This window comes from Heliconius melpomene, chromosome 2 (assembly GCF_056956725.1).
Source record: "Heliconius melpomene rosina isolate 202511_hmr_F chromosome 2, ASM5695672v1, whole genome shotgun sequence".
Classification (NCBI taxonomy): Eukaryota; Metazoa; Arthropoda; class Insecta; order Lepidoptera; family Nymphalidae; genus Heliconius; species Heliconius melpomene.
The window spans coordinates 3,779,847-3,796,940 of NC_140390.1; the positions used below are offsets into that span (position 1 = coordinate 3,779,847).

A 17,094-nucleotide genomic window follows, 5' to 3' on the forward strand; every position below is an offset into this window, starting at 1 on the left:
TACTTTTCGTTTTTTTTGGCAGTTCATATGACTTTAAAGTAAATAAGCTTATTTAACACAACTAACCTTTGTTAAGATTCTAAGGTAAGCTTCCTATTTGAAATTCAAAACTAAGTAAACTCTAACTTTAGGAGTTTCTAATTGTCTATGATTAAGATTCAGGTGAGTAGATGAAAGGGAATGCTATATGTGTAGCGAAGCTTAGACTAAGTTATTTAAAAAAATATAATTTTGTTATGAAACAGTGCAGAATCTAAAGTTGTAGGGTTCCGTACTAAAAGAGGAAAACGGGACGGACTGACGAGTCTGTCTGTCACCAGGCTGTAATCTCACGAACTGTGATAAACCTATAAAAAATTATTTATAGGATACCACACAATAAACGTGATTTTGCGCACGAACCTGAGAAAGCAAGCAAGAATTTTATTTGAATTGTATTACAAGAAAATTTGGTCCTCTCTTATAGAGAAATGAAAAACATATTTAAAATAATTTTCACAAATTTTAAAACGTTAATAAAAGCTAACTAATAAGCTAGGCAAAAGGCCGCCCTCCAACCAGGTGGACCGACGACCTCGAGAAGACAGCGAGAACCCGCTGGATTCAAAGGGCGCAGAACCGAACGGAGTGGCGAGCATTAGGGGAGGCCTATGTCCAGCAGTGAACTTTAAAAAGCTGATGGATGGACGGAATAAGCTAGAGAGCAAGCGATAAAGTAGTTTTAACTATATATATTTCTTGACTACTGAAACTGTTACATGTGATATGTGGCTTTTGTTTAATTGTGAAAAATAAACTTCAAAATTATAAAATCTTTATATAATTATTTTTCACTTTTTAGTTCGTTGTTAGAAGTCGGTTTTTGTTTTTGTTAAAAATTAATTTATTTTACGATTTTTAGTGATGCGTAGATCTTAAAATGATGCTTCTTGAACGAGTGGTGATGGTGGTGGTAGTGGTTGTCAACGAGTGGTTGTGATTGTTCTATGTAAAACTTCATTTAATTAGCTATTATTTTTGTGCAAAGTTACATTTTGGTATATTGACAAGAACAAACATAAAAAGTATTCGGGTGAATTCGGAATCTCCCTTTTTTGAAGTTGGTTGAAAATGAGAACATCCTCTTTTTTGAGATTGGTTGAAAAGAAATGCAACGATCAGGAATCTCACTTCTGACATCAATTTAAAAAGTTTGTAACTATTACAGTATAATTAATTTTTGAAAAACAAACTTTCTCAATTTTCTCCGGATTCCATAATCGAAACCTAACTAAACTTTCACCAAATTATTCTTGAAGTGTATCCTTTCAAATAAAAAAAGAATCATCAAAATCGGTTGGCGCGACATTGAGTTATTCGGCTATTAGTCGCGCACATGCATAATGCAAATTTAAGACTTATGTGATTTTCTCATGGATACCATTTTCAGACATGGACCAAAAAAAAAAATGGGACCATTCGGGAAGCTATACCTTTCAAATAAAAAAAAAATTATCAAAATCGGTCAACCCAGTTAAAAATTATGAGGTAACAAACATAAAAAAAAAAAATAAAAAAAAAATACAGTCGAATTGATAACCTCCTTTTCTTACAGAAGTCGGTTAAAAAAATATGTTTTATTTTCAAACTGATGTTTACAAAAAACATTCTAGAGTGATCCCCACAGTAAAAGCTCATTCATCTTCGAAGCTTATAGGAAGTGATGGCAACAGCTTATCAAAGTATATAAGTACCTATAATAAGACTTCCAGATGATCCTCTAAGTACCTCCTAAGCTGTTCTGATGGCAATTACATGTTATAATATTAAACGTGTCGCTATAAACGGCATTGCTAACTACAGAGAATTAATATTTGTTTATCTATAGGCAAGAAATGTATGGTTTTTTTTCCAGCTGCACGCTTTATCCCGTATTTGCAGGATAGGCAGAGGGAACCTTGGGAATTTTGGATTTTGGTTTTACGAATTGCAATTTGGAGAGTAAATGCACCAAACGAAACTAAATAAAAAAAATATGTTTTTTTGAATTCGGGCGGAAAGCAGAAGAAGGATTACAACGTGAACAAGAAGGTGCATAAGAACAAGTGTGCGTCTGTAAATGCTGCTGTGAGTGTTGTGGGCTCGATTCCCTTTACTCTGAAATGAAATATTATCATTTCCTTAGAGAAGTGGTTCTGCCGCTAAAAGCGCAATGCCTTGAAAATTTAGCGGAAACTCGGGAACGGAGTGTCTTAACTCTAGGTTTTCAAGTTTCCTCTGCTTACCCTGCTATGTGCGGAAAAATATAATTTTCTGCTTTTTGAAACCCAGTAATAGATTAATTATGCAACCATACAGAGGCTCGTATTTTCTCATAAAGAAGCTAATTCATATAAACTGTCCAGGGTTTTGTCACGTTTTGAATTATGTAAACCGCGAAGTAAAAGAAAATTATTACAAACAGGAATTTCCATTTAGTTGATTAATGACCAGCTGTAATGAGTTCGGCTAAAGCAATTTCCTGTTCTTGACACCTTTTTTCATGGAGTCTCCCTTCATTTCCTAGTTCTACTAAGTTAATATATTGTTGGAAATATCTTCTTCGAATTGTTATTCTTCAGATAACGAGGAAAAGTGTGAAAATGGATGGTTTTTTTTCTAATATTTTAAATATTTATTCGTATCGAAGTTTTTTATTTTACATAGGGGAGAATTTCATTTTAAATATTTCAACAAACTCATAAGCACTCGTAAAACACTATATAAGAGTACTTTTTAGCCATGTATTTTTATACGATTTTCATATATATGGATATCCCTATAGATATTCCTATACCCTATTAACTACGTATTTCGACCTATAAAGTTCAATGTGGTCTATATTTGCGAGATGCGTTGTCGTGCCCCATTATTACCAGCTCATATAAAAGTGAAAAAATAAAAAATATAAGCTGTACGATAAAGTAAAAATATTTTTAGGTATATATCTATAATGAATGATTTAGAAATTCCACAGTATTTTTCTATGTCGAATTTAAATATTAGATGGTTCAATTATCAGTTGGTTAATCAGCTTCACACTGTATCCCGCACACAATAGGGTAGGGTAGGCAGAGGGAACCTAGTCTGAAGAAGCTCCGTTCCCCACTTTCTGCCGAATTCTGAAGGCATTGCTTGTTGAGTGGCAGAATTCAACGGCGCGCTTTGCCTCGACACCAGAGCAAAGAGCAGACATTAATAAATATTTCACTTCCTCGAGTGGGGATCGAACCCACAAACGTCGCGTTACAGTCACACCCTTGTGCCGGTGGGCCACGACGGTCTCAATTATCATTATTCATTACACCCACCCCCCTACACCTTATTGAAGATCCTCAGTAGCTACCCCTAATTGAAGATATTTACTATATTTCCTTTATAAAGCACCAGTTGTCTGTATTACAATCGGATTGGATATTAAAATTGCAAGCTCCATTGGATCCTCGGAACTAGCAACACGAAATACCTACATCCGGAAATCGATTTTGAAAATCTCATCTCTTTAGTATGTAAAGCTAACAGTTTCAGTTTCAATAATCCTTTTGTTGGGATGAAGGATAAAAGTTCTAAAGTACTGATTAAAAGAGTTGGTCAGTAGCCCAATCGTGCGAATTTAAGCGCGATGGTTATGGGTTCGATTCCCACTTGGAGAAATGAAATGTTATATACTATAGTTAAATTTAAATACTTTAATTTCTTCGTACTGGTACCGAGACAACGCGTAACGTTGAGGTCCGCCGTTCAACACAAATGAAGAATTCGGCAGAAATTGGGGAACGGATGTGTCTTTATGGCAACCCTCTACTCTCTGACTACATTGCCATGTGCGGAAAAAAGCGTGAAGAAAAAAATAGTTTTTAGTGTGAAATCAATTTAACAAAAAGGTGCTTTATTAGTGCGTCTGCGTTTATAACTGTAGACGTAATGACTGTGGTTCTGATCCCCATTCAGAGGAATAGTTGGTTTCCATTTATCTGATCTGTGATGAAGAGGCGTGGTAGGAGGCGGTAAGAGTTCCGCCTCGAGGCACGATGGCGAAACGGACGAAGTGTCTGGACACTAGATTCTTTTTCCTTGTACACTCCGCCCTGCTAATGCGAGATACAGTATAAAACTGAAATTATCAATTGTTATAATTATTAAGGGTATTTCAATTTCTATAGATGCATAACATTTTTTTCGGATGACCTAAAATTCCATTTTTTTCACCTATTTTCTTTAAATATATTAACATGTTAAAGGAATTTTTAAAAACTCTCAATTTTCTATAAAAACACACATCTATTTTCTTTCGATAGAAACTCCATTATATGAGGGTGATATCGTTCCAGCTACGTGTCACGAGGCAAAAACCCGTTATCCCCTAATCCCACCAATCCCGTGATTTCCAGAAACATCACAACGCCTATAACTTTTGGTGAAATATATCGCGAGCTATATTTTTTTACGTTCGAGTAAATTATTTATGAAATACCTACCTAACCAGCAGAGATTTTGCGGAATTTGAATTTGTTGATTTTTCACGCGTTTCACGCAAACGGGATAGGTAAACTGAGTGAAAGATGATTCAGTACCCCACTTAAAGCTAATATAAATAAGTAGACTATAAGGAACACAACTTTTACGAGCTTTTCTTTGTTTTTTTTCTTATTATAAATATATATTTATATCTAGCCTACTTAAAAAATTCCCTCTCTCAGAGAAATTGTTCTTCTATATATATAAAATCGAAAGGTCACTCACTCACCACGAAATCTTAGAAACTACATGTGCTAGGAATCTGAAATTTTGCATAGGAGTTATTTATAGGACGTAGGTGCTCGCTAAGACGGGAATTTGTAATATTCGACTTCTAAGGGGTTGTTTTGGGGGTTGAAAGTTTGTATGAAACTTCGTTACTAATGACATTTGTCTTTGTCATTCGTTACTAAATGCTAGGAGTCTCAAATTTTGCATAAACGTCACTAGGACGTAGTCATGGAGACAGAAATTAATAATAACATAGTTCACGCGGGTGTAACCGTGAGCGGGCCGCTAGTTATTCTATATGTATAATTCAAGGGCCTTGCTGTCAGTCAGTCTTTTGTCTGTCATTCAGTCAGATAAGTTCAGGTGAAGCTGTCGAAGCTGTCGATCTCCTCCGTCTTAATAGAGAAACCAAAGCCAATTAACTGCCAACGATGTTATAATTTATAAATAATATTTTCGCTCAGTTTAGTAAGCTCAGTTTAGTCGGAAACAAGTCTTTTATATTAATTGTCCTCTTCTAAAGACTTCTTTTATTTTTACTAATGATTGCCAGTATTATTAAGTTGATTAAATTTAAATAGAATGTTGTTAAATAAGAAATGTTGTTTTTACAGTAGATCGCATATTATATTGCCCTTTTTTATATTTAGAAGTATTAGTTTTGGTTGGCGAGGCCAGTCTTGGTGCAGGGACGAGCGTGTGACTGTAAAAACGACTGGTCGTGGGTTCAATCCCCACTCGAGGAAATGTAATATTTATTTAAATTTAATTTCACCTTCCGAGTTGGTGGAAAATGGGGAACGGAGTGTCTTAGCACTATGTTTCCTCAGGAAATGAAAAGGAAATGAAAATTAATAGAGTTACATTTATTTTTTCTTTTAAAACAATACTAATTTCCCAAGAAAACCCATCAACTATCGCCATACAAAATTGAAATCCGGAAGCTAAATTCCATTTCATACAAAACCGAAGGGAATAGCTCGCAAAGTTTGACTTATTGGATTCGATGGAGGAATTCGGAAGTCGGGGAAGCAGTCCCGCCGCGGCCGTCGCGAGCGGCGGGTTCTCGGACACGCGGTCCCTTTATATATCACTATTATTTGTATATAATATATGTAAATATTTACATATATTCACATTTATATGAAATATCGTAATATATTGTATGTTTTGTTTTTTAGAGCCAAGTTGTGCGTTCATTCTGTGAATAAATGATCAATCGTTGTAACATATTTTGCGGGTTACATCTATTGTATATTGTTATTATTATAATAATTTTTATTTTTATTTTTATTTGTTATTATTGTTTTTTTTTAAATGCTTATTATTTCTAAAGGTGGTATTTTGGATTTAATATCTTATTTATTGTTGATGTAATAAATATTGAGTAATATATATTAAATTGAAGACATGACTTAAGTTCTTAAAATTTTGTATTTTGAACCTAGTGTTATGACACTCGTTCACCATTTTCCGGAGCGAGTTCTGGAAGCATCGCCTATTGAATGTCAGAATTAAACATGGCGCTTAGCCTCAACACTAGAGGGAAGAAATGAAAGTATAAATTTTAATAAATATTTCATTTCCACGAGTAGGCATCGAACCCACTAGCTGTGGCGTCTACAGTCACGCATTTAAATCCCTGTGCTATGATTGGCCTCATTTAGATATTTTGAAGAAAAATAAGAACTGTGCGTTACAAACCCTATTTTTATATTAAAAATAGATTTGAAAACTTTACCTTTAAAGTTATTTTCTTATGTCATTGTGTATTAATACATTTTTAACACGTGACACAAAAAGAGAGATGTTATGAGTTTGACAAGTTTGACGCGTCTGCCTGTCTGTGGCACTGTAGCTCCTGAATTAATAAACATATTTGAGTGTGGAATAGTTTAAGAACTATAGCACTTTGCTAAGATGAGGTAGTGATATTTCTGGAAGGGGTTTTTTAGAAATTTTAAATTTCGCTTCTAGCAATTGAGATTATTTTAATATTATCTTAATATTAAATGTTCTAAGTAGTAATTCTTTGTAACGAACAAAGGTATTAAAGACTGACTCTCGTTCTCGTATTCTCAAATAAGACTGTTTAAACAGCTGTAACGTCACTTGTATGGCTCGAGCGTAGATGCATTTACATTCGTCTCGTTCTCGACACTGTTCAGAACTTCTCGAGGTCAAGGTTGATCTACCTTTGTGTTTATATAGGCACTAATGTATATAGGTGATCTATATATATGTAGGGGGTATATTTCTTGTTTTTTTTTTAGATTTTTTATTACCATCATACTCAAAGTTTATAATTTTTATTTAATTGTTTTTAAATTTTATGTGAATATATTTATTTATGAGAGGTTTTTTGCTATCTTTTATTTTAGCGAAGAAAATAGAAATTTTAAATATTTAATTTAATACGAGTGAGAATCGAACCTACTAGTCTCAAATAACTAGTTCTATTTTTAATATAATATGTATAATTCTAGACGTTTTAATAAAAACCGCAACGCACTTAGTATCGTGGGCGGCTAATAGAAGTCACTTAGAGCATTAACTGGGTAATAAAAGGAAGGAGTTATGCAGATGTATCGTAGTGGATGCCTTTGTGGCCCAGTAGCACAAGTGTGTGATAACCGCGACGGTTGTGGCTTCAATTTCGATTTGGGAATGAATGATTTATTTATTTTTATTTCCTCTCTTTGGTAATAAGCGATGCGGGGCTTAGTTTCGGGACTCAACGAGCAGTGTATTGAAAATTCGGCGAAAAGTAGGAAAACGGAGTGGTTAACACTAGGCTGTCTGTTGACACTGCTATATGCGGGATACAGCGTGAGCAAAAAAAAAATATATATATACAAGTAAAGGACGTTAAGAGTTAAATACACTGAATTGTATTTGTTTCTTGTCTTGTACGGAATGGGCATTCCAACTGCCTATCGTTCTGTACTATTGACTGTTCTGTTATTGCAATTTCAAGCAGTTTTCTCCATTGAAGAAACTTGTAACTTAGTTTAAATATAACTCAACAGATAGGGTAGATTGTCAAGAGAAATCTTGTTTATATTATAGCTTGTTATCAATAACTGCTGTAAAATGATAATAATATTTGTTATCTGTGTATTTATTTACATAATATTATATATTAGTTTTGTGTAAAATTGTTATAAAGATAAATAAAATTATTAATTTGATTTTATTCTTATTTTTATATATAATGTATTAATTAAAGGTGACATTGCAATAGCGTCATATTTGTTTGAAAACAAAAACTATCTATCGTACAAAAAGCAGTGTATTTGTAAAACAGAAGAAATAAAATGTATTGAGATCTTTTTTATTTTTTTTTCTTTGAGATCAGTTGTGGCGCAGTGGTGTGTGATTGTAAACGCGATAGGTTGTGGGTTCAATTCCCATTCGAGGAAATTTTCATTTCTTCGCGGCCTAGTGTTCCGTCAATCAACACGCAATGTATCTAAAATTCCGAGGAAAGTGGGAAACGGAACTTCCGTTTTCCGTTCCCAAGTTCCCTTTTTCTTCTTTGATCCGTACGGAATTTAGCGGGATACAATTTTCGGAAGCTTCCCTTAACATTTAATGTTTGTTGTATTTCAATCGGTTCATAAATAAAAATAGTTATGTCAATATAAATAATGGCTTGCTACAAATTAAGTTTTTTGTGGAATTAGCTGAAACTTAAGCTTTCAATATTGTCTTTGAAATGATAACGTTGCTAGATCACGTAATAAAAGTAATTTAGATGAGAATATAAATAAATGTATAGCACAAGCGGGCGAAGCCGTTTAGTTGTAATAATTGTTGTATTTGTTCAACAAAATTGTCCAAAATTTCATATGTCAATGTGCCTAAATTATCTAATTGCATAACTATCACGTAGCAACGTTCACAATGCACAATGACCAAATGATAATAATATATAATGAAATTCTAATAATTACTTGTTTCAATGTAACTCCGACCGAGCTATTTTAGTATTAGATATATTAGGGGCATTTTATATGTAAATATTGTCTTAATGACTATGCGATGGTGGTAGGTTTGATTTTCACTGTCAGGAATGATTATATTTTCATTATTTGAATTATCCCGCCCTGGAAATATGCGCGATGAATGGAAAATTGGAAGGAATGTGGGAGACAGTGTTCTAGTACTAGGTCATCTCTGCCCATCCTACCAATGACTTGACTCATAGCTAACGTAACCGTTGTTTTTTTTTTTTATTAAGAATGTATAATTTAATTTTCTTATGTGCTTTGGTTTTTTTAGACGTTTGAAAGTAATTTCGCTTTTTTTTGTGGGTTCAAGAGAGGAATTCCATTCAGTTATCTTAATATGACAATCTTCTTCTTCTTCTTCTTCCTGGCATTAATCCCGGCTATTACCAGGGTCTGCCTTCCTACTTAACCTACTCCACTTTGCACGATCTTTTGCGTCCTCGGTGGTTAGACCATTGGCTCTCATGTCCTGCATCACGACATCCAACCAGCGCTTCCTTGGGCGTCCGGGAGGTCGCGCCCCAGGGACTTGTATAGCAAGGCACTTGCGTCCGACATAGTTCTTAGGCCGGCGCGTAACGTGGCCAAACCATCTCAAGCGACGCTCTTGGAGCTTATCCGCTACGTCACGGACCCCAAGACTACCTCGAATGAATGTGTTGCGTATGCGGTCAGACCGCGTTACGCCGCACATCCACCTCAGCATCTTCATTTCCGTGACGTGAAGCTCCTGAGTGTGCCGAGATAGTGCTGGCCAACATTCGCTGCCGTATAAAAGAACCGGTCGGACGATGCTCTTGTATATCAGCCCCTTGAGCTTGGGCGGTATTCTGCGGTCGCAGACCACACCAGTGACCTCCCGCCATTTGGCCCAGGCAGCGCTTATCCGGCCATGGACATCGTGGTCGATGCCTCCAGACTCGTGCATAACGGATCCAAGGTACCTGAACTTCTCCGACTTAACGGCTGGCTCAGGACCTATAAGGATGGTGCTCGAGTCCCGGCTCCCGCAGGCCATGTACTCTGTCTTCGACACATTTAGTTTAAGACCGCCGTTCTCAAGCGTACCCTTCCAGAGGTTCACTTTACGCTCCAGCGTCAGTCGGTTCTCGGCAATGAGTGCTATGTCGTCGGCATACATCATCAGCCATGGAGGCTGGTCCTGGATGTGAGCCGAGACAGTATCGAGCACTACATTGAATAAGAACGGACTAAGAGCCGAGCCCTGGTGAACCCCCACTGTAATCGGGAAGGGTCTAGTGTCGCCAACAGCAGTCCTAACCATAGAAGCGGAATCGTGGTACATGCCCCTGATAATCTCAATATAGGCCTCAGGGATCCCTTTGGATCGCAATGCCCACCAGATACACTGACGAGGCACACAGTCAAAGGCCTTCTGCAGATCTAAAAAGGCCACGTGCAGAGCTCTCCTTTTTTCCCTGTATGCCTCCATCAAAGTTCTGAGGGCGAAAATGGCGTCCATGGTGCCCGATCCTGGCTGAAATCCATATTGAGACTCAGAGACAGTACACTCTCGGCGGAGCCTGAAGTCGATCATGCGCTCGAAGAGCTTCATGGTATGACTCATAAGCTTAATGCCCCTATAACTACCACAATCTTGAACACTGCCCCTTCCCTTGTAAATAGGGGTAATAAAGCTAAGCCGCCACTGATGCGGCATCTTACCAGTGTTCAAGATATGGTTAAAAAGGTCAGTAAGCATGAGCACACCAAGAGAGCCCAACGATTTCCACGCTTCGATCGGAATGTCGTCAGGTCCCACCGCTTTTCCGTTCTTCATGCGTCGAAGGCAATTACGTGTTTCGTCAAGGGTTATTGGGGCAATAAGTCCGAGGTTAGGCGGTGGGTCGTGATGAAGACTGCATGGGTGCTGAGTATTCAGCAACTCCTGGAAGTAGCTTCGCCACCTCTCCTTCACAGAGTCATGATTACAGAGCAGCGTGCCCTGGGAATCTCTGACGCAAAGACATTTTGCGATATCTTGCGTCACTTTATCCCGGGAACGTGCCAGTTTGTAAATGAGCTTCTGCCCCTCCACAGTTTCAAGTTTATCATACAATGGTGACAAACTCTCACTGCGGGCTCTGGCTACAGCTCTTTTACTGGCACGTTTAGCTACTGTGTACTCCAGTCTGTCTTCAGGAGAGTTGGATTCCTGCCACTTCTTAAAGGCAGCCTTCTTTTCACGAGTCACTTCCTGCACCTCGTCATTCCACCACCATGTCTCCCTGTCGATGACACGTCCTCCCCTAGAAACGCCAAGAACTCGCCTGCCTGCCGCAATGATTGCCGACTGAGCCCGATCCCAAGCATCCTGAGCAGTCTCGGTGTTAGTCGAAAGATTATGACTTTTCACCTCTGCCAGGAAGTCGGTCTGCATCGGTCCATTCAGCAACCACCACTTGATCCGAGGCCTACGTTTCTCGGCTACTTTCTTCTTCGGAGTGACGTTAAAGTCCATGACAAGAAGACGATGTTGGGCCGTTAGGCTTTCGCCTGGAATGACCTTACAGTTAGTTACCCTGCCCATATGACACCGTCTGGTCAATAAGTAGTCTATTTGAGTTGAGTGGGACCCGCACTTATACGTGATAAGGTGCTGAGAATTCTTTTGGAAGAACGTATTCACGACGGCCAGATCAGACGCAATACAGGTTCTCAGAATGTTTTCTCCCTCTGCATTGCGAAGACCGTGCCCAAAACCCCCGTGAACACGTTCATACGGCTCAGCAGCCCTACCGACGTGCCCGTTCAAGTCCCCCCCAACTAAGACCACTTCGGTACCCGGCACAGCAAGTAGCACTCCTTCATACTGCTCCCAGAATGTCTCCTTTTCGGCCGCGCTACATCCCGCCTGGGGAGCATAGGCACTGATTAAGTTTGTGATAACGCCCTCAATCAGTACCCTCACTCGCATCAAGCGGTCGGAGCGACGGTCAACTTCAAGGAGCCCATTCTGAAGTTCTTCAGAAAGCACTACCGCTACACCGTTTCTACCCGAAGGTGACCCAGTGTATATAAGCCGGTAACCCTGTCCGATGTTACGGGACTTATTGCCCTTCCAGCGTGTTTCCTGGAGGAAGGCACACTGGACCCGACGTCTCATGAGTACATCTGCGAGTTCCCTGCATCGTCCGGTCAGAGAGCCAATATTCCACGTTGCAAAGCGGAGTTTCCTTCTGGGTACTAGCGTCTTTAGCCGTGCCCGTACATGACACGGTAGCCCTTGCCCACTTGTCGCAGGTGTAGGGCGATGTGCCTGCGCGTCGTTTTGCGGCGACGCCCTAGCCGTACCCACTCTTTTGTGTTGTCGGTCCATTAAGTGACGGTTGGCGGTTTTTAAATGGAGCGACTGCCGTCTGACCTCCAAAACCCCTTTGTGGGGAAAAACCGAAGGGAGAGGAAAATAGAAGGGGTAGGATAGGTAAAAGGAGGGAGCTAAGGAAAAGGGGAGGGGAAGGGGGGGAGTTAGGACACCATTCTTACGGACTGGATGAGTATGTAAGAGTGGCGGCTCGAGGATCCGGGGTCGCGTACCCGTATGCCCACAAACAAATACCGGACAGATATTAGTCAGGACATCCTCTGGATGAGATATATATATATGAGGATAATATGACAATCATCAATTAAATTTACGAATCCAGAAAAATGGGACAGGCCCGTTCAAAATGGGACAGGCCCGTTCAAAATGGGACAGGCCCGTTCAAAATGGGACAGGCCCGTTCAAAACGGGACAGGCGCGTTCAAAATGGGACAGGCTCGTTCAAAACGGGACCAATCCTCCGTCTGATCATGCTAATCTATATATATAAAAGGACTTGTCCTCACTGACTGAAGTAAGACGCACGCACAGCTGAAACCACTGATGGTAGAAACGTGAAATTTCGGCAGATGTTTACTTTGGTAATCTGGACATCCATTAAGAAGGGATTTTGAAATATTATAACCCTAAAGGGGCGAAATAGGGGTTGAAAGTTTGTATGAAAAAAAATTTAAATCGGCACCGATGTTTATAAAATTTTAAATTTAGATTTTTAAAAGTATTTAATTGAACACGTGTTTCATTGTTTTCTAGAATTCTCCCCCTAAGGGTGCAAATAAGGGGTTGAAAGTTTATATGGAAAAATCTTCAAATCGCCATCGATTTATATAAAATTTGAAATTTAGACTCTTAAAAATATTTAATTGAACACATGTTTCGTGGTTTATTAGAATTCACCCCTAAATAAGCAAGCGAAGCTGCGCGCGTCCGCTAGTCATTACATAAAGATGCAAAACATAAATGATAAGAATACGCATATTGATAACGATCATGGCGCATTTTTATCAATATCTTATTTATATCATTGCTACGCAAATTATGATAAGCTTCCTATTCAATGAATACAATCGATTGTCATCCTTAGTGCTACGTAATAAGGCACATGGGTGACGTGATGTTCTGTATTCTGACAGTGTTCTGATGGACTTAGTTAGAGCGAAACGTTGTCTAGAGGATGACGATTCCTATATTTAGTTCTTGTAGTTTATTTATTATTTATTATATTAGTTTATTTTATATGTTTTAATTATTAATTTAATTGAGATTAATATTTTCAAGTTTCTACGTAAGTTTATAAATAAAAGTCGGTCAATTTAATAAGTCTTCCAGTGTCCAAATGTCTTAATAATAATTTAAATTAACGTGGACTTAAGTTTTGCAAGTGTTTTTTTAACAACTATGGAAATGCTCCGGATCGCCCTGGTGCCACTCACGCTGACCATCGGCCTTACATATCTTAATGTTAAAAAGTAAGTAGTGTTGTGATTGTAGTACCTACCTACGAACTTACAAAAGTGTGCGGGATTCAGCTTCACGCTGTATCCCGCACACAGCAGGCTAGGCCGAGGAAATTTGAGAACCTAGTGTTAAAACACTCCGTTCGACATTTTCCGCCGAAATCTGGATTCATTGTGGATGCCATTCAATGCCGCGCTTTGCCTTGTCACAGAGCGAAGAAATTGTAATACTAAATATTTAAATTCATTTCCTCGAGTGGAAATTGAACTCCCAATCTGTTGTATTTACAGAAATAATTAAAGAAATAAAATTTAATTTATACTAAACATTACTTCCAATTAGCAATTCATTTCTTACAAATGTAAAATGATGATGAAGTTCCTAGTGTTAAGAGGCAGAGGGATAGAGCGTGAACTTGAATATTTTTAAATTACCTAGTATATATTTAATATTTATTATTTTTCTAGATTTTATATTTTATTTTCTTATTCAAAATTTTCAAAGCACACTGGTTTACAATATTCAACAATTTAAATAAAAATATCTCATGCAACTATGAAAAATAGTGATATTTAGAAAAAGTTACGTTGTTAAACGCAGTTATATCATATTTGCAGGAAAAATATGTTTTTCAAAAGTCAGTGTTACAAAGTCAGTTGTAAATAAAATAAATTCCAAACAAAATCTAAAACTCATCCACGTCACGTACTCTCAACGGATGCTGCGGTCGCTTTGGTCGTGAACTTTTGTATTTTATATTACAGGCACCTCTCTCTGTACGATTCCGAAAGTCTTTTTTACTCTGTCTTTTATAGTTAACTAGCGGCCCACCCGCGGCTTCGCCTGCGTGAACTACGTTATTTTCTGTCTCCATGAGTACCTTCGTCCTATAAGTAACTCCTATGCAAAATTTGAGATTCCTAGCATTTGTAGTAACGAAGTTTCATACAAACTTTCAACCCCAAAAACAACCCCTTAAAAGTCGAATATTGCAAATTCCCGTCTTAGCGAGCACCTGCGTCCTATAAATAACCTCCGTGCAAAATTTGAGATTCCTAGCACATGTAGTTTCTGAGATTTCGTGATGAGCGAGTGAGTGACCTTTCGATGTTATATATATATATTATTAGAAATAATATTATTATTATATATTATTAGAAAATATAGTGTGACGACTGGTCTCAAAAAATATTTAATTTAGTACCATATAGTATTTGACCATGCGAGCGAAACCACCGGTAAAAATTAGTGTATTAGATATGAATGATTTTATGAAGATAAAATTTACATTTATTAAAACTTATGATAATTTATACGTTCATGTTTTTATAAATAAAATAGATTGTATTGTTCTAACAATTTTCAACATACATATATGTAAGGTTTACGAGTTTTCTTAATATGGTACGTTTGCCAATTTAAATGTTGCCATTTTGTCTTAATTATTTGATCACTCTTCCTTATATTAACACTGATAGATAATAATATTTAAAGTTATTATTATTTTATTAGTTATATAAAACTAAAAAGCTCTTTATCTAATTAGATAATTGACCTTCATTTGCTAGTCGCTACAATAATAATTAATAATTTTATGTTTGTTGCAAATTTTATTATTTTTAATTTTAAAAATTAATTCTAATTTCTATTGAAATCTTGATGTGATATTTTATTATTTCTATTGTTACCAATTTTATGAAATTTGAAAGAAAATTTTTTACTGTAATAAATTCTGTTATTTGAAAGCCAAATTTAATTAACTTTGCCATAATGTATTTTTTCATCACTTAACACGCATTTGGGCGGATGATGGAAGACGGAGTGTATTAGCACTAGATTCTTTCCGCCTGTGCTGCTATACGCGAGATACAATAAGCCGTTATAATTTTTTTTATTAAAACTTAAAAAAGACATTCTCCAAAAGTTGCGAAGAATACTATTTTTAGTAAGTTAAATAATGACAATAAATTTTTCCACATCCTCCACAGGAACGCTTACAGTCGAAGAGGTATACAAGGACAGAGACCAGTTCGCGGGCTTGGTGCGGGAGGTTGCCGCTCCGGACGTCGGGCGGATGGGCATCGAGATCCTGTCCTTCACGATCAAGGACGTGTACGATGACGTCCAGTACCTGGCCAGCTTGGGGAAGGCGCAGACGGCGGTGGTGAAACGCGACGCTGATATAGGCGTGGCGCAGGCTAACAGAGATGCTGGGATTAGAGTGAGTGGCTTTCGTGGTTCTAAGAATGTTATACTGTATAGCAATGGTGATGTCAAAATAGCGTAATGAACGCGGCTTCGCCCGCTTTAATTTATTGCCAAATTATACAATATCTTATTTTTATGCATCAGCTATATTATTGTAAAATTTCGTCTAAATCCATTTAGTAGTTTTTGCGTGATAGTGGGACAAACATCCATCCTCACAAACTTTTCGATTTATAATATTAGTAGTATAGGACTATAGCTCTAAGCCCTAAGGTATAATTAAGATGTTAGGGTTACTCGGAAGGTTGCTAATGCTATCAGTAGGTTGCGTTGTTCCTTTTTTTTTATAATAGGCTATGGCCAACCAATGAATCGTGGTCGCCCTGAAGTTAAGTTTTCTGAACTTTTGCAACTTTTTTGAATTGCTGCGCATGCATCTACGGCTACATTTTGGGCGGTTATCTTTAGGCAGCTAGCCCTATACTTATGTTTTTCCGATATTAATTTTATGGAGATCAGATCAGAGAAATATGTTCGTGAAATTGCTGGCTTCAACATACTTAATTAACTTCAACATAAATGTAAATAATTAATAGTAAATAGGTAATTTTGCATACTTTAGAATTTGTTCGTAAACCGAAGCTCATTAGTAGGGACAGACGCTTAAATAGGTAATGTGTTGGTAATTAGATTTGGTAATTACCTTTATGGGTGATGCTAAGAGTTCTCAAATAATATTAGAATATTTATTTTTATCTATTAATAAAATTCTGAGAATAACTTTATCCTTTAGGATAAACTTATTTTAGATAGGTCTACGCCGAGTTGTATTAACCTAGTTACACAGTTACAATTTACAATTTCATAATATACTAGAGGCCCGCCCGCGGCTTCGCCTGCGTGAACTATGTTATTATTAATTTCTGTCTCCATGATTACGTCCTAGTGACGTCTATGCAAAATTTGCTACTCCTAGAATTTGTAGTAACGAAGTTTCATCCAAACTTTCAACCCCAAAAACATTCCCCTTAGAAGTCGAATATTGCAAATTCCCGTCTTAGCGAGCACCTACGTCCTATAAGTAACTCCTATGCAAAATTTGAGATTCCTAGCACATGTACTTTCTGAAATTTCGTGATGAGTGAGTGACCTTTCGATTTTATATACATAATATAGATTAACAATACCAATTTCTATTTTCTATATACACTAAACTCTCTAAGATCTAGAAACTGAACTAGAAACTCAAAGAACACTCGTCTTTATGATAATTAATTATCTTACAACTTGGTTTTAATTTTT

General features: G+C 37.3%; 1 protein-coding gene across 2 annotated transcripts in view; it reads left to right on the top strand.

Moving 5' to 3' along the window:
• The window catches only part of Flo2 (flotillin-2), a 220,877-nt gene that overhangs the window by 198,057 nt on the left and 5,726 nt on the right, over window positions 1-17,094 (top strand). For both annotated transcript variants that reach the window (XM_085204408.1, XM_085204414.1), the window contains exon 4: window positions 15,573-15,805. In XM_085204408.1, coding sequence (XP_085060534.1) covers window positions 15,573-15,805 — 233 coding nt within the window. The remainder of the gene's footprint in view (window positions 1-15,572; window positions 15,806-17,094) is intronic.